General features: G+C 48.9%; 1 protein-coding gene across 1 annotated transcript; it reads left to right on the top strand.

The window, feature by feature from the left end:
* The first annotated feature begins 408 nt into the window (after positions 1-408).
* On the top strand, positions 409-22,885 carry FXR2 (FMR1 autosomal homolog 2). The gene is made up of 17 exons (XM_075907930.2): positions 409-593; positions 9,235-9,287; positions 14,038-14,131; positions 14,223-14,294; positions 15,155-15,303; positions 16,483-16,576; positions 16,761-16,877; positions 17,422-17,592; positions 17,766-17,844; positions 18,445-18,554; positions 18,635-18,721; positions 19,345-19,558; positions 19,889-20,068; positions 20,373-20,573; positions 20,767-20,862; positions 21,653-21,759; positions 21,848-22,885. The coding sequence occupies exons 1-17, from the start codon at positions 522-524 to the stop codon at positions 21,926-21,928; spliced, it is 1,977 nt and encodes a 658-aa protein (XP_075764045.1). The 5' UTR covers positions 409-521; the 3' UTR covers positions 21,929-22,885.
* Positions 22,886-23,059: the final 174 nt, after the last annotated feature.

Here is a 23,059-nt window from a genome sequence, read left to right as displayed (position 1 = left end):
TGAGATTAGAGAGGTTTGGAGTGGGGTTATTGGGTTGCATGGATCAATTTTAGGCATGTTTGGGATGAAGGGGCATAAAACCAGTTAGGACAGGGTGGGGACCTATGGCCTATGGGCTGCATCTGGCCTGTGGCTTGCTTTGATCCAGCTCATTCCTGCAGCCTTCACCCCCAGCCTGCTCCTGCACCCTCCCTCCAGCCCAGACCCCACACACCTAGTCTAGACTGCTCTCTGGCAATCCCCTCTGGTGCTCTAAATTCATTTCCTTCCCCCCTCCCCCCGAGTCTGTGGAGTCCCAAAAAATTACTAGCCCCGGCCTCCCCGTATGTGCTAGGGTGGAGCTTGTGGGTAGTGAGGTGAATGTCTTTTTTTCTGTTTCTCATAGAATCATAGAACACTAGAACTGGAAGGGACCTCGAGAGGTCATCGAGTCCAGTCCCCTGCCCTCACGGCAGGACCAAGCACCATCTAGACCATCCCTGATAGATGTCTATCTAACCTGCTCTTAAATATCTCCAGTGATGGAGATTTCACAACCTCAGTTGGGGCCCACATCTATGGTGTCTTTTTTTCCCTTCTCACTTGGGTGCCAGGTCAGTGAGGGTGTTTATTTTTGCTTCTCACTTGTGTGTGACCCCTGACTGATTTTTTTTTTTTTAAATGGGTCAGTGGCCCTAACCCAAAAAAGGTTCCCCACCACTAATTCAGGATCATAGAATCGCTATGCTAGATCAGACCTAGTTGTTCATCTAGAATGGTGTAATCATCATTACCACCATTCTACAGGTTGGATCTCCTTGGTCTGGTGCCTTCAAGACAGGACTGAGGCATTTTTCTGGACTGGGGAGGTCATTTCTGCCCCCCTTGCTGCTGGCACCCTCCTGCTCTTGCCTTCCACTGGGCTTCCTGGTTCCCCCAGCAGCCCAGCTGAGCTGCCCCCATCCCCCACAGCCCAGTTGAGCTGTGCACTGACTCCCGTACCCCCACAGCAGTCCAGCTGAGCTGCACATCCTCCCTTCCCCCTGGATAGCGCCAGGCTCTCACCCCCCCCCCCCCCGCCCTGCCCCTCCAGGTTGCTGGACCGGATAGTTCAGGTTTATAGAGGTGCAACCTGTATTTGTTTTCTAGTGTCTCTCTGAACCACTTCCAGTAGGGTCCCTAACGTGCTAGGTGTTCTGCAAACCTCAGCTCTCCCAAGGAATTTTCCATTTCTTGATGGCTTCCAAACAAGAGTGATTTGGTGAAAGAGGTGTTTAGCCAGACACAAGTTATGGGGCTCAGCACAGGGTAACTAGGTGAAACTGAACTGCCTCGGCAGTATACATGTCACACTAGGTGATCTAATGGTCCTAACCTGGTGCTGTCATTTTTCCATTTATATACTATCAGTCCCATCCCATGATACCTGAGCACCTCCGTGGAAGAGATGGCTTTATCTCCATTTTACAGGTGGGGAAATTTAGGCATGGATGACTTAGTCACTTTTTCTCAGAGAGAACTGGAAATCTAACCCAGACTGGAGTCTGAATCAGGCATCCTAATCACAAACCTGTTTGGAGAATTAGCTTCTGGCTGGAAATGTCTTTCTAAATACCTGGTCACCAGCGATGGGATGAGGCATTCCTGTCCCTGTTATCAGTGTCTAGAAGGTGTTGACTGGGGGGTTAAAACAGCAGGAAAAAGGAATTGGCTCTACAGTATTTATCATTTTATTTAACGCTTTTTTTGGCAGTCCAACTGAGAGGGCCCCGTCATACTGAAAACGTCATGCCTTTCTGGAACTGGCCTTAGAAAGGAGACAGCAGAGTTAAGGGAGGGTTTAGAGAAGGGCAGTGAGAATGAGCAGTAGCCTGGCTAACCTCTTATGTGACAAGAAATTAAGGCTGGAATGGACCATCAGATTATTTGCCTGCCCTGTAAATCACCGGCCACCGAACTTTGCCGTCACCTCCCATATTGAACCGATGACCTGGGTTAGACTTTGTGCCACACGCAGAGAATAGGTGACTAAGGTGACACCAATGCCTAAGGCAGGGAATTAGGTGAGATACACCCAATGATTCTAGCAAGCAAGCTGAAAAGGGCTTACATACACATACATACACGCACCCCGTCAGCCTAACCTGGGGGAAGATTCTTTCCAACCCCTGAAAATGGCATTCGATTTATTGTGGGATTGTTTCCTTAGAAAAGAGAAATCTGTAACATAATAGCTGGGAGAGAGAACGTAATTGAGGTTTGTCTTCTCATAGGACCATGGCAAAGGAACACCAAGTGAAACGAAAAGGAGGCAAATGCAAAACTGAGCAAAGGACGTGATTTTTTCATAACGTGGTTAGCTTGTAGAATTCACTGCCACGTGATAAGGCCAAAATCTTGGCAAAATCTTCAGTACCAGGCAAATTAGTCGAAACAATAGTAAAGAATAAAATTGTGAGGCATGTAGAAGAACATAATTTTTTGGACAAAAGTCAACATGGTTTCTATAAAGGGAAATCATGTCTTACTAATCTATTAGAGTTCTTTGAAGGGGTTAACAAACATGCAGACAAGGGGGATCCAGTAGATCTAGTATACTTAGATTTTCAGAAGCAAAATGCAGGACAATGTAGCACTTTAAAGACTAACAAGATGGTTTATTAGATGATGAGCTTTCGTGGGCCAGACCCACTTCCTCAGATCAAATAGTGGAAGAAAATAGTCACAACCATATATACCAAAGGATACAATTAAAAAAATGAACACACATGAAAAGGACAAATCATATTTCAGAACAGGAGGGGGGGAAGGAAGGTAAGTTACTGTGAATTGATGATATTAGAGGTGGGGAGAGTGGGACGTCTGTGAGCTAATGGTATTAGAGGTGATAATTGGGGAAGCTATCTTGGTAATGGGTAAGATAGTTTGCACATTTGTTCATTCCTTCCCGGAGAGTGTCGAATTGTAACATGAATGACAGTTCAGAGGATTCTCTTTCAAGTGTAGATGTAAAAGGTCTTTGTAGCAGAATGCAGGTGATTAAGTCATTGAGAGAGTGTCCTTTCTGGTTAAAATGGCAAGAAACTGGTTTTTCTTTGTGATCTTGTCTGATATCTGTTTTGTGGGCATTAATCCTTTGGCGAAGTGTCTGAGATGTTTGTCCAATGTACATAGCAGACGGACACTTTCGGCACATGATAGCATAAATTATATTTCTGGATGCGCAGGAATATGTGTTCTTGATCTTATAACTCACTTGGTTAGGTCCAATAATGGTATCAGCAGAATGAATATGTGGACAAAGCTGGCAACGGGGTTTGTTGCAAGGGAAGGTACCAGGGTTGGTATTAGTGTGGTATGTCCTGTGGTTGTTGGTAAGAATCATCTTGAGGTTAGGTGGTTGTCTATAGGAGACTATGGGTCTGTCTCCCAGAGCCTCTTGGAGTATGGTATCCTGTTCCAGTATAGGCTGCAATTTATTGATAATGTGTTGGACAGGTTTAAGTTGGGGGTTGTAGGTGATGACAAGTGGTGCTCTATTGTTGGTTTTCTTGGGTCTGTCTTGAAGTAGATGGTTTCTAGGTATTCGTCTGGCTCTTTCAATTTGCTTTTTTATTTCTCCGGGGGGGTAGTTGAGGTTTATAAATGCTTGGTAGAGATCCTGAAGCTTCTGGTCTCTGTCAGTGGGATTAGAGCAGATGCGGTTGTATCGAAGGGCTTGGCTATAGATGATGGATCGTGTGGTGTGTTCTGGATGGGAGCTGGAAGCATGAAGGTAACTGTATGAGTCAGTGGGTTTTCTGTAGAGAGTGGTGTCTAATTTTCCATTGTTGATTTGTACTGTGGTGTACATCTCAGACACTTCGCCAAAGGATTAATGCCCACAAAATAGATATCAGACAAGATCACAAAGAAAAACCAGTTTCTTGCCATTTTAACCAGAAAGGACACTCAATGACTTAATCACCTGCATTCTGCTACAAAGACCTTTTACATCTGCACTTGAAAGAAAATCCTCTGAACTGTCATTCGTGTTACAATTCGACACTCTCCGGGAAGGAATGAACAAATGCGCAAACTATCTTACCCATTACCAAGATAGCTTCCCCAATTATCACCTCTAATACCATTAGCTCACAGACATCCCACTCTCCCCACCTCTAATATCATCAATTCACAGACACTTACCTTCCTTCCCCCCCTCTTGTTCTGAAATATGATTTGTCCTTTTCATGTGTGTTCATTTTTTTAATTGTATCCTTTGGTATATATGGTTGTGACTATTTTCTTCCACTATTTGATCTGAGGAAGTGGGTCTGGCCCACGAAAGCTCATCATCTAATAAACCATCTTGTTAGTCTTTAAAGTGCTACATTGTCCTGCATTTTGCTTCAGCTACCCCAGACTAACACGGCTAGATTTCTATCACTTAGATTTTCAGAAAGCCTTTGACAAGGTCCCTCACCAAAGGCTCTTGTGTAAATTACATGGCCATGGGATAAGAGGGAAGGTCCTTTCTTGGATTGAGAACTGGTTAAAAGACAGGAAACAAAGGGTAGGCATAAATGGTAAATTTTCAGAATGGAGAGGGGTAACTAGTGGTGTCCCCCAAGGGTCAGTCCTGGGACCAATCCTTTTCAACTTATTCATAAATGATCTGGAGAAAGGGGTAAGCAGTGAGATGGTAAAGTTTGCGGATGATACCAAACTGCTTAGGATAGTCAAGACAGAAGCAGACTGTGAGGGACTCAAACAAGATCTCGCCAAACTGAGCAATTGTGCAACAAAATGGCAAATGAAATTTAATGTGGATAAGTGTAAAGTATTGCACATCTGGGAATAATAACCCCAACTATATGTACAGTATGATGGGGGCTAATTTAGCTACGTCAAATCAGGAAAGAGATCTTGGAGTTATCGTGGATAGTTCTCTGAAAACTTCCACACAGTGTGCAGCAGCAGTCAAAAAGGCAAATAGAATGCTAGGAATTATTAAGAAAGGGATAGAAAATAAGACACAATATCTTACTACCCCTGTATAAAACTATGGTACGCCCACATCTTGAACACTGTGTACAAATGTGGTCTCCTCACCTCAAAAAAGATATTTTGGCCTTGGAAAGGGTTCAGAAAAGGGCAACTAAAATGATTAGGGGTTTGGAATGGGTCCCATATGAGGAGAGGTTAAAGCGACTGGGACTTTTCAGTTTAGAGAGGGGTTATGATAGAGGTATATAAAATCATGAGTGGTATGGAGAGGGTGGATAAAGAAAAGTTACTTTTTAGTTCCCATAATAGAAGAACTAGAGGACACCAAATGAAATTAATGGATAGCAAGTTTAAAACTAATAAAAGAAAGTTCTTCACGTAGTATGTAGTCAACCTGTGGAACTCCTTGCCAGAGGAGGCTGTGAATGCTAGGACTATAACAGAGTTTAAAGAGAAGCTAGATAATTTCATGGAGGTTAGGTCCATAAAAAGCTATTAGCCAGGGGATAGAAATGGTGTCCCTGGCCTCTGTTTGTCAGAGGCTGGAGAAGGATGGCAGGAGACAAATCGCTTGATCATTGTTTTTGGTCCACCCTTTCTGGGGCACCTGGTACTGGCCACTGTCAGCAGACAGGCTACTGGGCTAGATGGACCTTTGGTCTGACCCAGTACGGCCGTTCTTATGTTAGCATTTTTAAGGCCAGAAGGTACATCCAGATCCAAAAAGTGATTGGATGTTTACATGGATAATGAAGTTGCTTCAGTAAAAGCTATCACCTTGTTTTTGTGTAAGAATATCCAAAGTTAGAACAATGAATACTGGAAGCAGTGGAAGGAAGATGAAACTTTAACAGAGATGAGGCCTAATGCAGAAGGCTGATTATCTTGCCTCCTAACACAAGCTTGTTGAACCTTTTTCTGAAGGATCTGGGACTGCCCTGTGTTGGAGAGAATATAAAACTGAAAAAGTTGCATGTTTGACCTAGTTTAGCAGTTCCTGTATTTCTGATGTGCTAGCTGCTCTCCCTAACCCCAAAGATTTTTACAGTCTAAATCAGGGGTGGAGAACCTTTTTTGGGTGGTCGCTGACCCACAGAAAAATCAGTTGGGGGCCACATACAAGTGAGAAGCAGAAAAAAAAAACCCCAACATCCCCCCCCCCCCCCACACACACACACACACTGTGGCTCATGACTGACAAGGAGAAAGACTCCCTACATTCTCATCGTACACCAGAGAGCAAAGTGGGGAGTAGACTGTGTGTTCTCCAGTCCTGCAGTGGGGCAGTGAGGGGGCTAGAGCACTGCTGCAGGCTCCCCTATGCTGGGGTGGGGGCCCTGAGCTTCCGGGGGCCAAATCCAGGCCTTAGGTTCCCCACCCTAATCTACTTCGACAAAGGCAGGCTTACATTGCCCATTCTACCAAGAGATGAATTGACTTGGTGGAGGTGGGATTTAACTTAGATCTCCCCAAAGCCTTACCAGGCCTATGTAGGAGGATTTGGTTCTTCAATAGAGAGCTGAGGTGGCTGCCATAGTGATAACTAGGTGAAGGCTCAATCTGTTTCCAGAGATCTGATTTCCCCCTCCCCCCACCCCAGGCAGTTCTACGGGAGACCAGGGACTATTTATTCCATTAGTACATAGAGACCACCAAGTGCTAGGTGCTGTAGAACACAGTATTGTAGTCTTGAATCTGAACCAGTCTAGTGGGGAATCAGCCTTGCTGCATGATCCAATTCCACTTTGCCACTCAAAAGGGCCTTATTTTAGATTGAGCACATCCCTGCTCCTGCAGCAAGCGGGTCTTGAGGCATAATGATGCGCTAGCTACGAGCAGGCAGCTGTCACGGGGGGTGGTAGTGATTGGAGAGTGTCTCTGAGCACCTGTTCTTGTCATCAGTTAGACTGGCAAGGCATTCCTGTCACTGGCCTTAGACTACAAATGTAGGACAAGATCGCCTGCCTCCCACCCCCACTGCTCCTTGCAGTGTTTCCTAATTGATGCTGACATCCTGGTGGTTGAACCACTGGGACTGCAATCAAATAGCCCAGACTCAGGAGCACAATATTTGTTGGGCCCACTTTGCTGCTCCATGCCATGCATCAGTTACCTTCTTAGCCTTCTGTGTTGGGGCAGCAGTGTGGGCTAGTGGGTAGATCAGGACTGAGACTCGGGGGCCCTTCAGGTTGGTGGTTTTGCTGTTTGACTAGAGTGCTGCACAGATTAAAAAAATTAGAATCTGCATCTATATATCCTCAAAAATGAGCTGCAGATATAAACTGGATATCCACAAATTTGCAGGGTTCTAGATACAAAATTTGTGTCTGCATCTGCATCCATTTCCACAAAAATGAGCCATGGATTAGCGATGTAATAGTGTAGTCGATTAACTGATAAGCAAAAGCTTATAGGTTAATGCTATAGACTACACTCATTTTCCCCCCACCCCCTGGTAAACAGCCTGATTCAGTCCCAGCTTGCCCAGGGTCCTGGACCTACTCTGTATTAGAAGCCAGGCAAGCAGACAATCCGGCTCATGCTGGGTCCAGGAGCTCAGACACCTACCCCCAGACAGGCTGCCCGGGGACTATAAAATAGTTGATTAACTGATAAGAATTCATGAGGTTAATTGACTATTCAATTAACTGATATTTAACATCCCTAGCATGGATATCTGCATCTATATTTGCAGTGTGCTACAGATGACCACTTCATCTGTTGCTTGTATAATAGGTCGCAACTAAGTTTCCGGCCCATATCAGGTGTGGGCTGAGAGGGAGGCCAGCTGCTTCCCCCCCCCCCTATCATTGGGCTGGCCACTGCACAGCTGCAGTGGGAGACAGGCCCTGCTCCAGAAGAACTAGCAATCTAAATAGAAGAGGGATACAAAAAGGGTTACCCCTTTAAAAAAAACAAAAAACAAAAAAAAAAGAATTGAAGCAGAGATGAAACACAATTGTAGTTGTGCAGAGTTTTGGTGGCAGGCCCAGGGTTCAAACATGGATCTCAGCCAAGTTCTTTAGCCTCAAAACCATTCTACCTCTTTGCTCTCATCCTGGTAACTCTAGCCAAAACTTTTAAGAGATTTGGAGGTGGCCTGATCCTGCAGAAAGTCCATGGCATCCACCAAGTATGTGACCAGCATTTCCTGAAAACCAGGACACCTTGTGAAGATGCCAAGTTGTCATACAGGGCTTTCCTCCTTTCTGTCTCTGACCCTAATAACAGGAGGGAGATGGCTATTAGTGAAGAGTGGAATCGATGCCATCTAGCTCTTAGCGCTTTTCATTCATAGACTTCAAGGCTCTTTACAAGGGAGGTCAAAGTTGTCACCCTCATTTTACAGATGAGGAAACTCAGGCCAATAGCAGTGACATGGTTTGCTCAAGGGAGTGAAAAGGGTGGCAGCATAGGTCCCCCTTCTTTCCCCTAGAGATCTGGGGGACCCTAGCAGCTGGGTGTGTCTGCATGGATGGAGCAGCAGGTCTGCTGTGTGTTTCTACACACACACAGTCCTTTGCTGGGGTGAGTTTGGCTAGGGCAGCCCTCAGTGCAGCAGCATGTGGAATTGAAAGGCTTGGGACAGATCCCCTTGCAGAGAGCATTTGGTTCAGACTCTGCAGAGCTGGGCAGCCTTGCTGGGTCAGATATCTTTGGGGCAGTTCACCCTTCTAAGAGCTGTGGTTTCAGACAGACATCACACGGCTACATTTCTATCACTATCACTGGGTCAGTTACACTCAGGTCATGTTTTCGTGTTTCTTCACAACCATGAGAGTTAGAAACCTACTTAAAAAAATCCTAAACCCACTATTCTGCTAAAATTGCTTGACCCCAGGAGCCAGGGCTGTGGACCCAGGCCAATAGTGCTGAGACCTTAATCCCACACACAGGTGGTGTGTGTCTAGCTGCAGTTGAAGTATATTCTGTTTGTTAGAAAGTTGCAATGATCTGCCAGGCCCCCCCCTCCCCCCCCAGTCCTGCCCACCCAGCCTGCAGACTTTTACCTCCTGTATGCTCCCTGTGCACAAGCAGGTTTGGAAGGCTGGTGCTGTGGAAGGCTCTAGAGCTGCAGCTTAGCAAACCTGCCTATATTTGAGTTCATTTCTTCCGAGAGAGCCTTCCCATTGCCAGTACCCAAATCCCAAAGTTAACAGGGCGGAATTGGTTCCCAGCACAATACTGTTAATATCTGGGTTTGCTGTTCAATGGAATCTACATCCCGGGGGATCTCTTATGCTGTCTTCCGTTCTCCCTCCACAGGGCTTTGTGAAAGATGTGCATGAAGACTCGGTCACAATATCCTTCGAAAACAAGTAAGTATCTGCTGGAGAGCCTTGGCAGGAGGGGTTGGTCCTGGAAAGAAAACCCATTAGGAGTCAGTTTGTCCCTGTTTTAAGCATTGACGTCAGGGTGGGTATGGCATAATTGCTGCAGTGGGGTGAGATTGAGACACTGAAGGAGCCATTCTGCTCACAAATACCACTGAATTATCTGAGTTCAGGTGCCTAACTCAGTCTCCTTTGGAAAATTGTGGTCTCTGCCAGCAGTTTCCAGTGTCTGCTTTTATGCCGCTTAATTCTTCTTAAAACGGGTGCCTCCTACAGACAAGTCGTGGAAGATTTGGGGATAGAACCTGGACTTCCTGGCCTCTCAGTCCCTTCCTATCCCTGCCTGTTAGACTCCTGCCATGTGTCTTCCAGAGAGAGGGTTATTGTCCATGGTTCCTCACTCCCAGCCCACCCTCTCTATCCCACTAAACCAGCGATGGGCAACTGAGGCTAGTGAGCAGACCACACGAATGGGTCACAAGTTTGTTGTAACAAAGAAGGTCTCCTGGGATAGGCTAGTTTTGCTAACTGCTCTAGTATACCTAGGATTTGCTGGGTGTGTCACTCGAACTGTAGCTACTCTTTGGATGCAGAGGGAGCGCACAGCTCTCTGTCAGTGTTGTGTACAGTCAGCATGCACCTCGCTTTGTGCCCTTGCTTTATGTGCATGTTGCTCTAGTAATATCAGTAGGGGAAAAACTATGCAAATGGAGATCAGCAGAATCTGGCAACCCTGTGTGTGGACAACAGTAAACAAAATGTCTTGCAGGCCATGCATAGACCTCCAATGGACTATGTGCGGCCCTTGGGCTGCAGGTTGCCCACCGCTGCACTAGATTCTGCTGCCTAGTAAGGCATATTCACATGGGTATTGGACCAGTGTGTGCTTGACTTCAGTATGCTGCTGCCCTCAGTTCCAAGGTGCTTTTACAGCCAGATGGATTGTAAATTTGAATCCTCCATTGTTTGCAGGTGGTCCCAGTAGAAGTGTGTTTAGTAGGTGGCAGTTTGACTGATGAGTACCTCACCCAGCCCTTCCTGAGCTGATTCAGGAGAAATCCATGTGGAAAGGGTTGCCTGGAATGCCACAGTTGCTGTTTCAGAGCACTAAATAAAGCCCCTGCGCTCAAGGTATCTGACGCGGGGGCTTGAGGCCCAGCATAACTAGCAGGCTGATGCTTTTCCAGATTTAGTTCCTGCTGTTCTTTGCGGCATGCAAAGCTCTGCAGAATGAAACTGACTCACTCTTAATAAGCCAACAGCCTCCCCCACCCTCAGGAATGCTGCTGGATTGGCAGCTGTTGATCTGCTACACAGCAAGATTGAGGCTAGTGCTGAGACCCCAACTGAGGTTAGGGCCCCATTTTACTAGGTGGGGTCTATATAAGTAATGAGCCACCCTCTGCCCTGTGGAGTTTGTTATCTCATTAAACACAGGATCATTAGCTCCATTATGATCTGAGGCATAGAGATGCAATGACTTGTGCTAGGTCAGAATTGAGACATGAACCACAGAATGTCAGTCCCATTCCTTATCCACAGAAACTCTCCTGCCTCGCTCAGACGTGCCAAAATGCTGCTTCCATGCTGTGGAAAGCCACTGTTCCAGGAGATGGAGGAATTGTACCACCCTTCATCTTTGAGAATGCATGTGAAGGAATAGTTTTTCATGGGGCACCTGTCCTGTTTTCTTTCTGACCAGCTGGGTTCCTTCTGTGATGTTAGGTTGCTGCGTTTGTCTCTCCAGGCAGCAGCAAATAGGAGAAAGCAGCGTATGTAGAAAAGTGTCAGTTTGCAGACCCCTTGGTGTGTGATAGGAAAGGGAAGTGATGTTCAAACTAGGGATGTAAAAGGTTCACTGGTAACTCAGTAAACATCAGCCTGGCCCCCCAGAAAGGCTAGGCTGGAGCAGCCCCTCACCTACCCACAACAGAGCCGGCCAGCAGGACCTCTGCCTGGAGCAGCCCTGCCATGGAACCATAGCCACTGTGTTAAACTATTAAAATGATATTAACTTTTTTAATGGATATTTACAGCCCAAGTTAAAACCCTGCCCTCCTCATGCAGGAATATCAGAGCCCTTAAATGCAGCTTGGTAGATAGTTGAGAGTATAGGCTACCCCTGACTTGCGACACGATTGGTTCCCGGGGAAGTGTCGCAAGTCGGGGGCGTCGTAACTCAAATCTTCATTGACGATAGGCGCTGTGCACCATCCTAAATGTAGGCCAGGGACATAAGCCGGGGGGTTTTGGCCCCTTCTGCACATTAAAAAATAGTCGCAACTCAGGGATTTCCTGTACAGCTGGCCTGTCTACCAGCCCAGAGAAGCTGCTACCTCTGGGCTGTGCCATCTCTTTATAAAGTAATCCTTCGCCAGGGCACTAAGATGCAGATTCCTCTGGGGTGGAAGGGAGCAGTGAAGTAGGGTACGAAACAGAGTATTCCAAACAGGTGCCGGTTGCTGTTTAAACAGGAATTCGGCTGTTCTGTTTTTATCTAGTTTCCCTGGTGGATTATTCTTTTTAACCAGAGAACTGAAATGTTTCCCCTTTTAAGGGCCTAAATCAGTAACAGGATAAAGGGGTTTATAAATCAGCTTACACCACACACCGCTTTAATAAAAGCAGTTATGGCCCTGGCTGTGTCTCTGATGATGTATAAGTAAAAGATGCCGCTTCCTATGCCGCTTCAGTGTGCTGGATTTTCTTCCATCATCTGATCTCAGGCAAGCGACCTTTCTGCCTTCCTTTTAAAGCTCCCTGTTGGATTGAGCCTAGCTGCTGTGGGTTAGGCAGGTGCAATGTTTCCTTGAATTTCTATGCTAGCTGGTTTCAGGGCATCGTGTTCACTCCAGGAGTCTATTTCTGAGCCACCAGTAAAAACTAGTAATGCTGGAGGATTGCCAGTAAGAGTGTGGCTAGAGCTTCGAATCCAGGCCCCTCCAGGTGGCAGGATACACTCCCTGCAGCCTGTGCCACTGCGATAGCTCAGCTGTCTGTAGTTACGATCTCCTATTCAGATCATGGGGTAATTAACCATGAAAATCCCAGTGCTAACACCTGTGCCGTTAGGTAGTGATGTGACACTGTCATTAGTTCCAGAGCTTGCTAGATACCTGAGTTAAATGCTACGCTGGCTCCCTCTGCTTTTTGGCTGTGATTCTGGAGGGAGAAATGAGCTGCACATATGTGAGCAGTCCTTTGAAGGTAGAGTCTCCTCCATTCCTCAAATAGCTCTTCCCCACTCCATTAGGTGCCATGTCCTTATGGGGTTTCTAGCAGCGTTGCTGAGCAGGTGAAATTTCCCTGCGGAGACAGCTGTTCACTTCTGGCTTCCAAATCTCCCTGACCAGATATCGTAGCCTGAGTGTAGCTGGGTGACCTGGTGCTCAAGTTCTATTGCTTGGCAGTGCTGATGTAGCCTCACTGGACTCACATGCTAGAAGTCCACCAAACGTATCCTCCAAGCTGACTTTTTAGCCTGGGGCATCAAGTCTGGTGGACAGTCAAGCTTTCTCACACCGCCCCCTGAACAAAGCTAGAGCAGTGTTTCTCAACCAGTAGTACGAGTACTCTTAGGGGTACTTGAGAGACGTTTGGGGGGGGTACATCAATACAACTGAAATTTGGAGAAAACTGAATTTTTGTTTTAAGTTTTACAGCGCTTTATTATTTTTGTACTTTTTTATTTTCAAAAATTTCATCACCTGCCCGGCTACGATTAAGTTGTTTAAACAAATGTGTGCAGTGGTAGGAAAATAAAATTGTGTGTCTGAAAACTGTAGGTACTAGGAGCTTCAGGGAGTAGCCGAGTTAGTCTGTTACAGTTACTAGGGGTACTTATAATTTTTTTAAGGGAATACTTTATTAAAAAAAAGGTTGAGAGACACTGAGCTAGAGTAGTCACATGTGGGTAGTTGGACAGGGCCCACATAATGAATGCAGTGTGGATGCTGGAACTTTGGTTTGGGGCAGTTGCTAACCAAGGGTTACAAATGACTGTAGATGGCACCAGCACTGAGACAGTAAGAATAGGGAGAAGCTGAAATGTCTTGTGTTTAAAATACATGATGGTGTTCAAAGTGTCTGCTTCCTCTCCACTGTTGGAGTCGCAAAAAGCCTCAGGCTCATAGGGTCGTGGAGTGTTGTCTGCACTGGGAGCCGCTAATTGCAAACAGACGTAAATTAATCCTTAAAACAGTGAGGCAAAAATTCCTCCTTAGGTGGTAGAAAGTTAAAATGGATTTAGCTGAAGGAAAAGTTTATCCTCCCCCATGTGTGGTACCCTCTTTCTGTTGCAGAGTCCAACTAGTGGCCTCACGGTGGTTGTCGTATTGTGGTAGCGCTTCGGATTTGTAGGCTGGGACCTGTTATGGGTGCTATGTACATACAAATTGAAAAGAGCTTTACAACTTGGACAACAATCCCAGAATTGCTGGGATAAGGGCAGTTATCAAGCACTTAGACTAGGAATCTGAGCTCAGCTCTCCCATTTCCATCACTGCCATAGACTCTGGTCTTTTGGGAAAGTGGGGATAATTGCAAACTCTTCAAGGCAGACAGGCTCATGTGGTGTGTGTGCACAGGACCTGGTGCTGCCTCTGACCCCGAACAAACAAGTCTTGTAGTATCTGATCTTTTTCTCAGTCTGTGGTGCCATCTACAGGCGAATCCAGGGTAAAGTTGCTTTCAGTCCATGCAAGAAAAATCATCCTGCTTTTTTGTCTCCTCATAGCTGGCAACCAGAGCGACAGATTCCTTTCAGTGATGTACGGCTCCCCCCACCCACGGACTACAACAAAGAGATTACAGAAGGGGATGAAGTGGAGGTAGGTGGGTGTGCTTTGGGTTTTGGGGTTGTCCACTGTGAGCCTGCTGTCCTCACTGGCTCCCCTGCTGACCATATTCCTGTCTCTCTAGGTTTATTCCCGAGCCAATGAACATGAGCCGTGCGGCTGGTGGCTGGCAAGGGTCCGGATGATGAAAGGAGACGTAAGTTTCTATGGATTTTTCTGCCCAACTCCATGCCCTGATTGCTCACATCTACCCCGATGCCTTCGCGCCAGCTCCCAGCGCTTTGTGTAGCTTGCTGTCCCTTCGGCATGCCACCTGAATGCAAGCGGGAGGAGGCAAGGTTATAATTAGGATAGTCTCTCTCTTTCTAAAAGATGCTTGGGCTCAGCTGGAAGGGACAGCCCTGGCTTGTGCAGAAGGTCAAGATCAGATGAGCTCAGTGATGCCACCCAGCCTAAAGATCCGTGAAGGCTCCCATGCAATGTCCCTTTTAATCTTGTGTGGAATAAATGTGTGTGTGCACTGAGGCATATGTGAATGTGTACCATCCATAGAAACAAAACCTAGTTGTGGGCTCTCTGCTAATCAGCTGGGTGGCATTTGAATCTCTCCTGAGATTACAGGAAATACTGCCATGAGAGAGGGAGCCTGCAAAGGGATATAAAACCACACCGTAGGGTTTCAGATCATGAACATTTAGGGGCTCCCCACTGAGCGTTGCCCCCTTTCCTGACCTTAATTTCGATCTGAATCATGCAAGATTTTTTATCCCCTACTTTTTAGTGGTCGCTGTTCTAATTCTTATCTAGTCCTCCTTTCTATGAATCTTGCAAAGTGCATGGCCTCACTCATATCCATTGGCAGCGAGAGCGACAGGTTAATTCATCTGAAAACGAGGTGCTGAGCATGATTTGGCTTCCCAGGCTGTATTTGGATTGCAAAGCCCATCCCTGTGTGTGCTGGGACCCCATGCCATCAGTTCTCTCTCTCTCTCTCTCTCTCTCCTCTCTCTGCCCTCCCAAATTCCTGATTCTCACCCAATCTCTCTCTCTCCTCAGTTTTATGTAATTGAATATGCAGCTTGTGATGCCACCTACAACGAAATCGTCACACTGGAGCGACTCCGGCCCGTTAACCCCAACAAAGTGGCCACCAAATCCAGCTTCTTCAAATACACCATTGCTGTGCCGGAGGACCTCAAGGAGGCGTGAGTGAAACAGCGACCTAGGGGAGCTAACCACCCTTGGATTAAAGAAAAGTTGCTAGCTTGGCTTTTCCTCCATGGCGAGGGAGCCAGAGACCAGGGCTGTGTTTAAAGGCGCCATATGAGGAAATTGACCAGCATTATTCTGCTGTAATTATACTGTGAATAGCCTGCAGTGGGCTCTGAGAGGAGAAGAGGTTTATTACAACACATTGTGTGCCCCCTATTGGTCTATCCCCTACGCTGCAACTGGAAGTGTTCTTCCCTATGCAGGTGGACAAGTGAGTAGCTGTCTGAATACAAAGCAGCCCAGTGCCCAGGTTATGTGCCCACTGCTGCCCAGACGACCCCGGCTTTTCTAGGTGTGCTAGCCTGATTCAGTTACTCTAAATGTCCCCTAGATTTCCTAGGGCATGATCAGCTGTGATGGGGTGAGGCATTTCTGGGGAAAGACAGCAGATTGGCCATATGGGTTGTTGGTCACCCAGTGAGCTTACCAGCAGGACTTGTGTTCCACGAAAAGGAATATGCAGCTGTGTAGGTTACCTTCTGGGGCACTGCTGGGTCTTAGAGATGTTAAAAATTGTTTAATACAGTAACTGTATCTGCTAAAAAATGTTAGCAGTTCCATGGTTGCACATGCTGTGGGCTCTAAGCTTTATACTGCAGAGCTTACAGTGAAGCCTCCCTGAGAGCAGGGCCACCTGCCCAGCTCCTGGGGAGAAGATTTTACTGCCTACCTAGCTCCTATGGAGGAAGCTTTATTACCCTGCTGTGGCAAAGCCACCTCCCTGGGAGCCAGCTGAGTGTAACCCATACCATTAACTGATGAGCATCAGCTTACTGATTAATCAGATGTGCTCTAATATCCCTAGTCTTAATGTCCGTCCACCCACCCACCTCTTCTATCCTTGTTCTGTGGCTGCTTCCTCTGGAGAGGATCTAGTTAATTGAAATTGAAAAACCCCACCTGACCTATTAAGAGGGGACAGGTTTTCAAGGTGATGAATTCTCAGCTTTGGAGGTTTTTAAGATCTGGTCGGACAAACACCTGGCAAGGATTGTCTAGGCCTGGGAGTTCCCCAGGATACCTTCCCCATGGTGCACTTACATTTCCCATAGCTGTGCTGGTATGCTGCTGAGCTGCTCTCTGCTCTGCTAACCTGTCGCTTCTCTACTCAGGTGCTCCAATGAAAATGTGCATAAGGAATTCAAAAAGGCGGTGGGAGCAAACAGCATCTTTCTCAATGTCGCCAACAGCGAACTCTTCATCCTGGTGAGCCAGGAGCGCACAGCCAGCGTAATGGAGGACCATAGGGGTGGCAGGTTCATGGCAGATCAGCTGGGGTGGGGATGGATGGATGGTTTGGAGGATGGGGTGGTGTCATAGGGCTGGCCACCTCTTGTGGCCAGCAGCTGCTCTAGTTCTGCTGACCACTGATGCTTTTCTCCTCCCATAGTCTACAAATGAATCCACGATAAAGCGGGCATCACTGCTGGGTGACATGCACCTCCGCAGCATCCGCACCAAGCTCATGCTGATGTCTCGGAATGAGGAAGCCAACAAGCACTTGGAGGTGAGGTGGAACCGCACCATCCAGGCGCCTAGGCATGGGTGATGGCCCTAACCCAAGGCGAGCCGAGCCGCTTGCTTTCTCCTCACACCTAGGTGGCAGACCAGACAAACCGTTGCTCATGTGGTGAAGCTGGTGCCTCACCAAAACAGGTGTGGCGGGTTTCCAGACCCTTCAGGGACTGGGGGAGGGGAATACAGAGCTGCACACAGACCTCCTAGGGCTTACCCCTTCCTAAGCTCAGCTACCTTAGTGCTGAGCCACTTGGGAGGAACAGAGTTGGACTCCATGGAGGGGTCTCAGGAGCCAGGGGCATGGCTCCAGCAGAGTAGATGCCTCCCACTTGAGTGGCTCTGAGGGACCATGTGGAGGATATCTCCGTCAGCCAGCGTGCAACAATACTGTCCTCTTCTCTCGGCCTTGGAGCACTCTTGCACAGTGCCCACCCTCAGCTAGTGGGAACTGGCATTTCTTGGCCTGTTGCAGTTTCCTCCCTCACCCTGGCCACCACTTTGACTCCCTGTTGTGGTGCACTCTTTCTCCCCAGACGAGTAAGCAGCTGGCCTCGGCGTTCCAGGAGGAGTTCACTGTCCGCGAAGACCTCATGGGGCTGGCCATTGGCACCCATGGTGCCAACATCCAGCAGGCCAGGAAGGTGCCTGGAGTCACTGCCATAGAGTTAGATGAGGAGACGTGCACCTTCCGCATCTACGGGGAGGTGAGGGCAGGGCTCCTGGCTCTCTTGGTGAGGGAAAGGGGGACTGGTGGATTAAACTGGGGGGGGGGGAGGCGGGCTGGAAACTAGCACTCCTGGGTTCTCTCTCTCTGTTTTGGAGGTAGTCAGGACGATTACTTGACCAGGTAACCAAGTCCTTTGTCTCCTACCTGCAGACTCCTGAGGCATGCAAGCAGGCCCGGAGCTACCTAGAATTCTCAGAAGACTCTGTTCAAGTCCCAAGAAACCTTGTTGGTAAATGTCATGGCTGTTACCATGCTTGGTAGTGACCCCTACAGGGGCCCAGTGTTCCTGGGACATCCCCCAGGGGCAAATGTCTGTGTGATGGGACATCCCCACTGGGGAGTGGGAGATGCCTGTCTCTGAGGGGTCCATTGTGCATTTCTCTCGCTAGAAGGCTGCTAGCTTTCTGAAGTAGGGCTACCAAAGGAAACTTAAGATGATAAGTTCTGGGGTGGGGAACCCTATCTGGAAGTGAGCAGCTGTCTGTTGTGGTGTCTTTAGGGGTGCAGAGGTGTGACCTGGTGCCCTTCCCCATGGAATTAAGCTCACTTCATGGAAAAAAATCTCTGCCAGGGTGGAAGGAAAGTACTCGGGTGAAAAGGTTCATTCAACAGAGGATAACAGGGTGTTACAGTGTTTTGTTGGGACCATTTGTCCCCACCTTCGTCTTGTATTGGCGTCTCCTCTTAAATTCATTTCCATCAGTCGTAGGATTGAACACAAGTGACCTGAGTGATAGAGGAGTGGGGGGGGGGTCTCAGCTGAAAGCGGGGGAACAGCAGAGCCAGGGTTTTGGTGGGTGTCACCTCTCTGCTAACCCCGCTTCAACAGGCAAAGTGATTGGGAAGAATGGCAAAGTGATCCAAGAAATTGTGGACAAGTCCGGAGTCGTCCGGGTGCGGGTGGAAGGGGACAATGACAAGAAGAATGCCCGAGAGGAGGTAGGTGGACGCAGATCAGTGTGTGGCAGGAGGAGCCGCTGGGGGGTGGCCAAGACTTGATTGAATCTCTTCTCTCCCAGGGAATGGTTCCTTTCATCTTTGTCGGCACTCGGGAAAATATCAGCAACGCCCAGGCCCTACTCGAATATCACCTTTCCTACCTCCAGGTAACACTCCACCTTCCCTATCCCTGAACAGTTATGGAGAAACGTCCTGAGCGCGGGCGAAATCTTAAGTGCAAAAGTGGCCTGAATCTAGAAGGAGGGTCTATGCAGCAGCTCAATCGTTCAGCAGGATTGTTAGCGAATACTTTAGGGATTGGGACCATCTAAATCAAATGGGGAGTGACTCTGAGAAACAGCCAGGGATTCCCCATCTCGGGGACTCGCGTTGCAAGTGGAGTCAGTATGGGTGTTGCATGTGCACGATTGTTAATCGGGTCCCTTTCCCCCCTGTCCTCCCACTGCCTGTGCCAGTTCTTAGGTTTCTGCACAGAGACTGTATGGGTGCATTTGCTTATTGGTTCTCCCTTTCTCATCCCAGGGCTGCGTACTTGTGACTGGCTTTTGTTCCCCTTCCTGTTCCGAGCTTGCATTTTGGGCCCCTCCCAGGAACCTGCCCTGAGGCTGCATGGGTGCTGTTGCTAATTGGTACCCTTACATTCTAGTGCAGTCACTAATGGGTTTCCCCTGCCTGGGAACTACAGTGGATTGGTTCCCCTCCATCCTGGAAGTGGCCTGGCCATATAACTAGGTGCTATCCTCTTATGCACTCTCATTTCTGTCCCCAGGAGGTGGAGCAGCTGCGCCTGGAACGTCTGCAAATCGATGAGCAGTTGCGGCAGATTGGCATGGGCTTCCGGCCCCTCTCCAGTCGAGCTGACAAGGAGCGAGGTGGCTATGCCACTGACGACAGCACCTCCTCCTCCCTCCATGGCACGCGGACGTATGGGGGTAGCTATGGCGGGCGAGGCCGTGGGCGCCGGGGACCCAACTCTGGCTACGGTAACCGAGGGGCTGTGGAGTGGCTCCCAGGGTGGGTTGGAGTTTGATGGATGGGCCCAACACTCAAGATTTTATAGCCCAAGGTGCCTTGGCCAAAATCTCTGCTTCACCTTGGGGATGGGTTGGTCAATGGGCTGGCCCCCGGAGGTGGCTGCATTTCAGCAAGGCTGTAAAACATTTCCTACAGAGAGGAGACAAAAAGTGTTTCCCTGGGTAGTGTGTGTCCTCCCTGCTGCTCGCTACAGCTTTGGGGAGCCCCCAGTGCAGATCAGCCTGTTGGAGTGGCACTCCCAATGGTGGCTCAGGGGCCCCACTGCTCTGTCCTCCCAGGTACCAACTCAGATGTGTCCAACGCCTCAGAGACTGAATCGGAGAAGAGAGACGACTGTGAGCGAGACCCGCGCCCTGAGGATAGCCGGAGGCGCCCGGGCATGGGACGAGGACGGGGTCCTACCCCAGCACCCCGAGGAGGAGGGGGCAGCAAGTACAACAATTCCTCCATTAGCTCAGGTGACTAGAGCCCTGTTAACTCCTGAGTGTACCCAGGGGCAGTTGGGGTAGGAGACTCTTGAACCCCAGAGTCTGAGCCATAGACCAGCTTGGGTCACTCCCCTTCAGCTCTTTCTTTTGTTCCCTGGCCTAATCTGTTGTGCTGTGTTGCTGTTAAACAGCTGCTGTGCCCTGTATCTCCTCGCCACCATATAAACGCGACTCAGAGCAAAGTTGAGTCTGGTGGGGGAAGAGGCTGTAATCTAGGACTCCTGGGTTCTTTGTTCTTGGTGAGGCTAGGCAGGGTTATTTGCCTCTCCCTTAGTGCTCAAGGACCCAGACAGCAACCCCTACAGCCTGCTGGACAACACGGAGACCGACCAGACAGCTGACACTGATGCCAGTGAGTCACAGCCTATCAACAACCGCCGGCGCCGCTCCCGCCGGCGCCGCACCGATGAGGATGCAACCATGATGGATGGGGCTGCTGAGTCAGACAACACATCTGTCAATGAGAATGGCGTGGGTGAGTGGTGGGGGGCAGGGTGCTGGAATATCTGGGTTCTCGCCCCAGGAGTGGGGGCTGGTGGGTTAGAGCAGGTGGGCCTGGGAACCGGGACACCTGCATTCTCTCTCTGGCTCTGGGAGGAATGTCTCTGGAGAGGAAGGGGTTGGGGAACACCTGCGTTCACCCTCAGTTCTCCCCCCTGCTTTCGCAGAGGATGAATCAAAGCCTCAGAGACGCAATCGAAGCCGTCGCCGACGTAACCGTGGGAACCGCATGGAGGGCTCCATCAGCCGGGACCGGCAGCCAGGTACAGGGCTAAGGCAGTACTGGGCAAGAGGTGCAGCAGGACACACACCAGGCTTTTGTGTGTCTGCTGCTGTGTGGGTGTGAAGGGGGGCAGGAACAGTCCTGGGAACCCTCCCTGTGCATGAAGAGGCCAGCAGGGTCCCACTTATGAAGCACAGTGAGTGTGGCTGGATCTCCCAGCAGGCTCTTGGGAATTGACGCATGTCAGAGTAGCCTTGGGGCTTCTCCAGTTCATCCCAGCGGCCAAAATTCAGGCATTCGGAAGCTGGTGTAACCCTGCGGACTAAGGATGCTCAGTATTGTGTAATTGACTAATCGAACGGCTTTGCATCAACTATTTGATTAGTCGCTAGATAGGGGGCCTCGACAGTAAAAATATATACCTATAATTAATGTGTGTCCGTTTTTAACGACTCCTTTAAAAACACGGAACTATTTGATTAGTCACTGCCCCTTTGAAATGCCACAGTGGTGTTTCAAGTGGCAGCACCACACCGAGCAGCTGACCCTGGGCTCCGTGTGGCGCTGCCTCTTTCCCCTCCCCTCACTTGCTGCCTCTGATAGACAGCAAGGGGGAGAAGCAACTAGTTGACTTGTCCTTAACATCCCTACTTCAGACCTCTGCCCCGGGGGACTCCTGGATCCTTTGTTGGTGACCGTGAGGTGGGCATTGTGAATTGGCCGCTCCCCTAGTTGACATTCTGTCCCAGCTGTGTGTGTATGGGAGTGGGGGCAGCAGCTACCCGGCCCAGCAGCTGTTAGTAACCCAGGGCATGCTCCCTCCTCCCCAGTGACAGTTGCGGATTACATCTCCCGGGCCGAGTCCCAGAGCCGACAGCGGGCCCCACAGAATGAATCCCGGGAAAAATCCACCGAAGATGACACACCCAGACAAAAGGTAGGATGCGGAGCCTGCGGGACTGGGGAAAGGGCTGCGAGGCTGAGGCTGGAGCTAGTGGGCTGACCCCTTCTCCCTCCCCCTGCAGGTAGAGCCAGTCACCAAGGTTGCCAACGGCCCATCGGAGAATGGCGAGGAACCATCCGCCATGGTGAACGGGCTCTCATAAGCTCCAAGCCAAGAGAGATGCGACTGCTCCCTCTTACCTAACCGACCCTAGTCAACCCTCGAGCTCTCAGCCCTGCTTGCGTCATCGTTAAACAAAAACCCACTGATCTCTCGTTAATGAACCATTATTAAAAGAAAATAATTAATTACTCTAGTGCTTGTTGGAAGCTTGCCAAAGATAGGAAAGCTGTTCTGAGTATAATCTTCGTTAGGCTCAAACCGATCGAGACAGGGCAGTGAAAACCAAACCGTATTCTTCCCCTGCTGTCCGGGGAGTGGGCGAGGATCACATGCCCCTCCGGGCAAGGGGTCTCGACAGTAAAAATATATACCTGTAATTAATGTGTGTCCGTTTTTGACGACTCCTTTAAAAACACGAAACGCAAACCAGCTGCGTGTTTAAACCGGAGAGAGGATTTTTTTGTGCCTTCTGATAGCGCGTCCTCACGCAGAGCACGGGTCTGGCTCTTTCTTCCCTTCCTTTTTTCCTTCCGTCTAGTTCAGTTGGGTCTGCTGGGCAGAGACTTTGCAAAGGATGAGTCAGAGTAAATTGCTTACCCCCTCCACCTCCCAAAAATCGGAAGGCGCGATGGGCGGGGAGCACAGGGATGGGTTTTTGTTTCCAGGCAATACAAAAACAGCAGGTATTTTCTTTTCTTTCGTATGTTGTGGAGGTTGAACAGAAATGGCATTGGGGGGAGGGGGGGAAGGGGGAGAGCATAGAGCCAGCCCTGAACCAGTCGCTTTGCCGGGGCAGGCGGGAGAAATCGAGCTGTGACGGTTGAGACTTTATTTATTTTTCACTGTACAGTATTTAAAAGAGAATAAAGAACCAAACTGGTCAGCAAGCTACTTTCTCTTCCCCTCCCTGGAAACGTGTCGGAGGGGGGAAGAAACCCCCCCCCCATTGCTTTTCTTCCTGAGATGCACAGATCTTAAATAAAGCCGACGAAAAGCACCCAAGTCTGCTCTGCACCCTTTACTCACTGCTGCTGTTTTTCCATCATACAGCAGAGATGGAAAACTGCAGTTTCAGGTAGGCACTATGGCCATTCTGCATTCCTCTCCTAAATCGCCTGCTGGGCACTGAAGCATTGACTGGGAAAATCAGAGCCAAAGAAATGATTCTGGG

This window comes from Pelodiscus sinensis, chromosome 22 (assembly GCF_052426305.1).
Source record: "Pelodiscus sinensis isolate ZL-2025 chromosome 22, ASM5242630v1, whole genome shotgun sequence".
NCBI classification, from domain to species: domain Eukaryota; kingdom Metazoa; phylum Chordata; order Testudines; family Trionychidae; genus Pelodiscus; species Pelodiscus sinensis.
The sequence above is the reverse complement of the archived record's forward strand: the minus strand, read 5'-3'. Positions and strand labels throughout refer to the sequence as shown.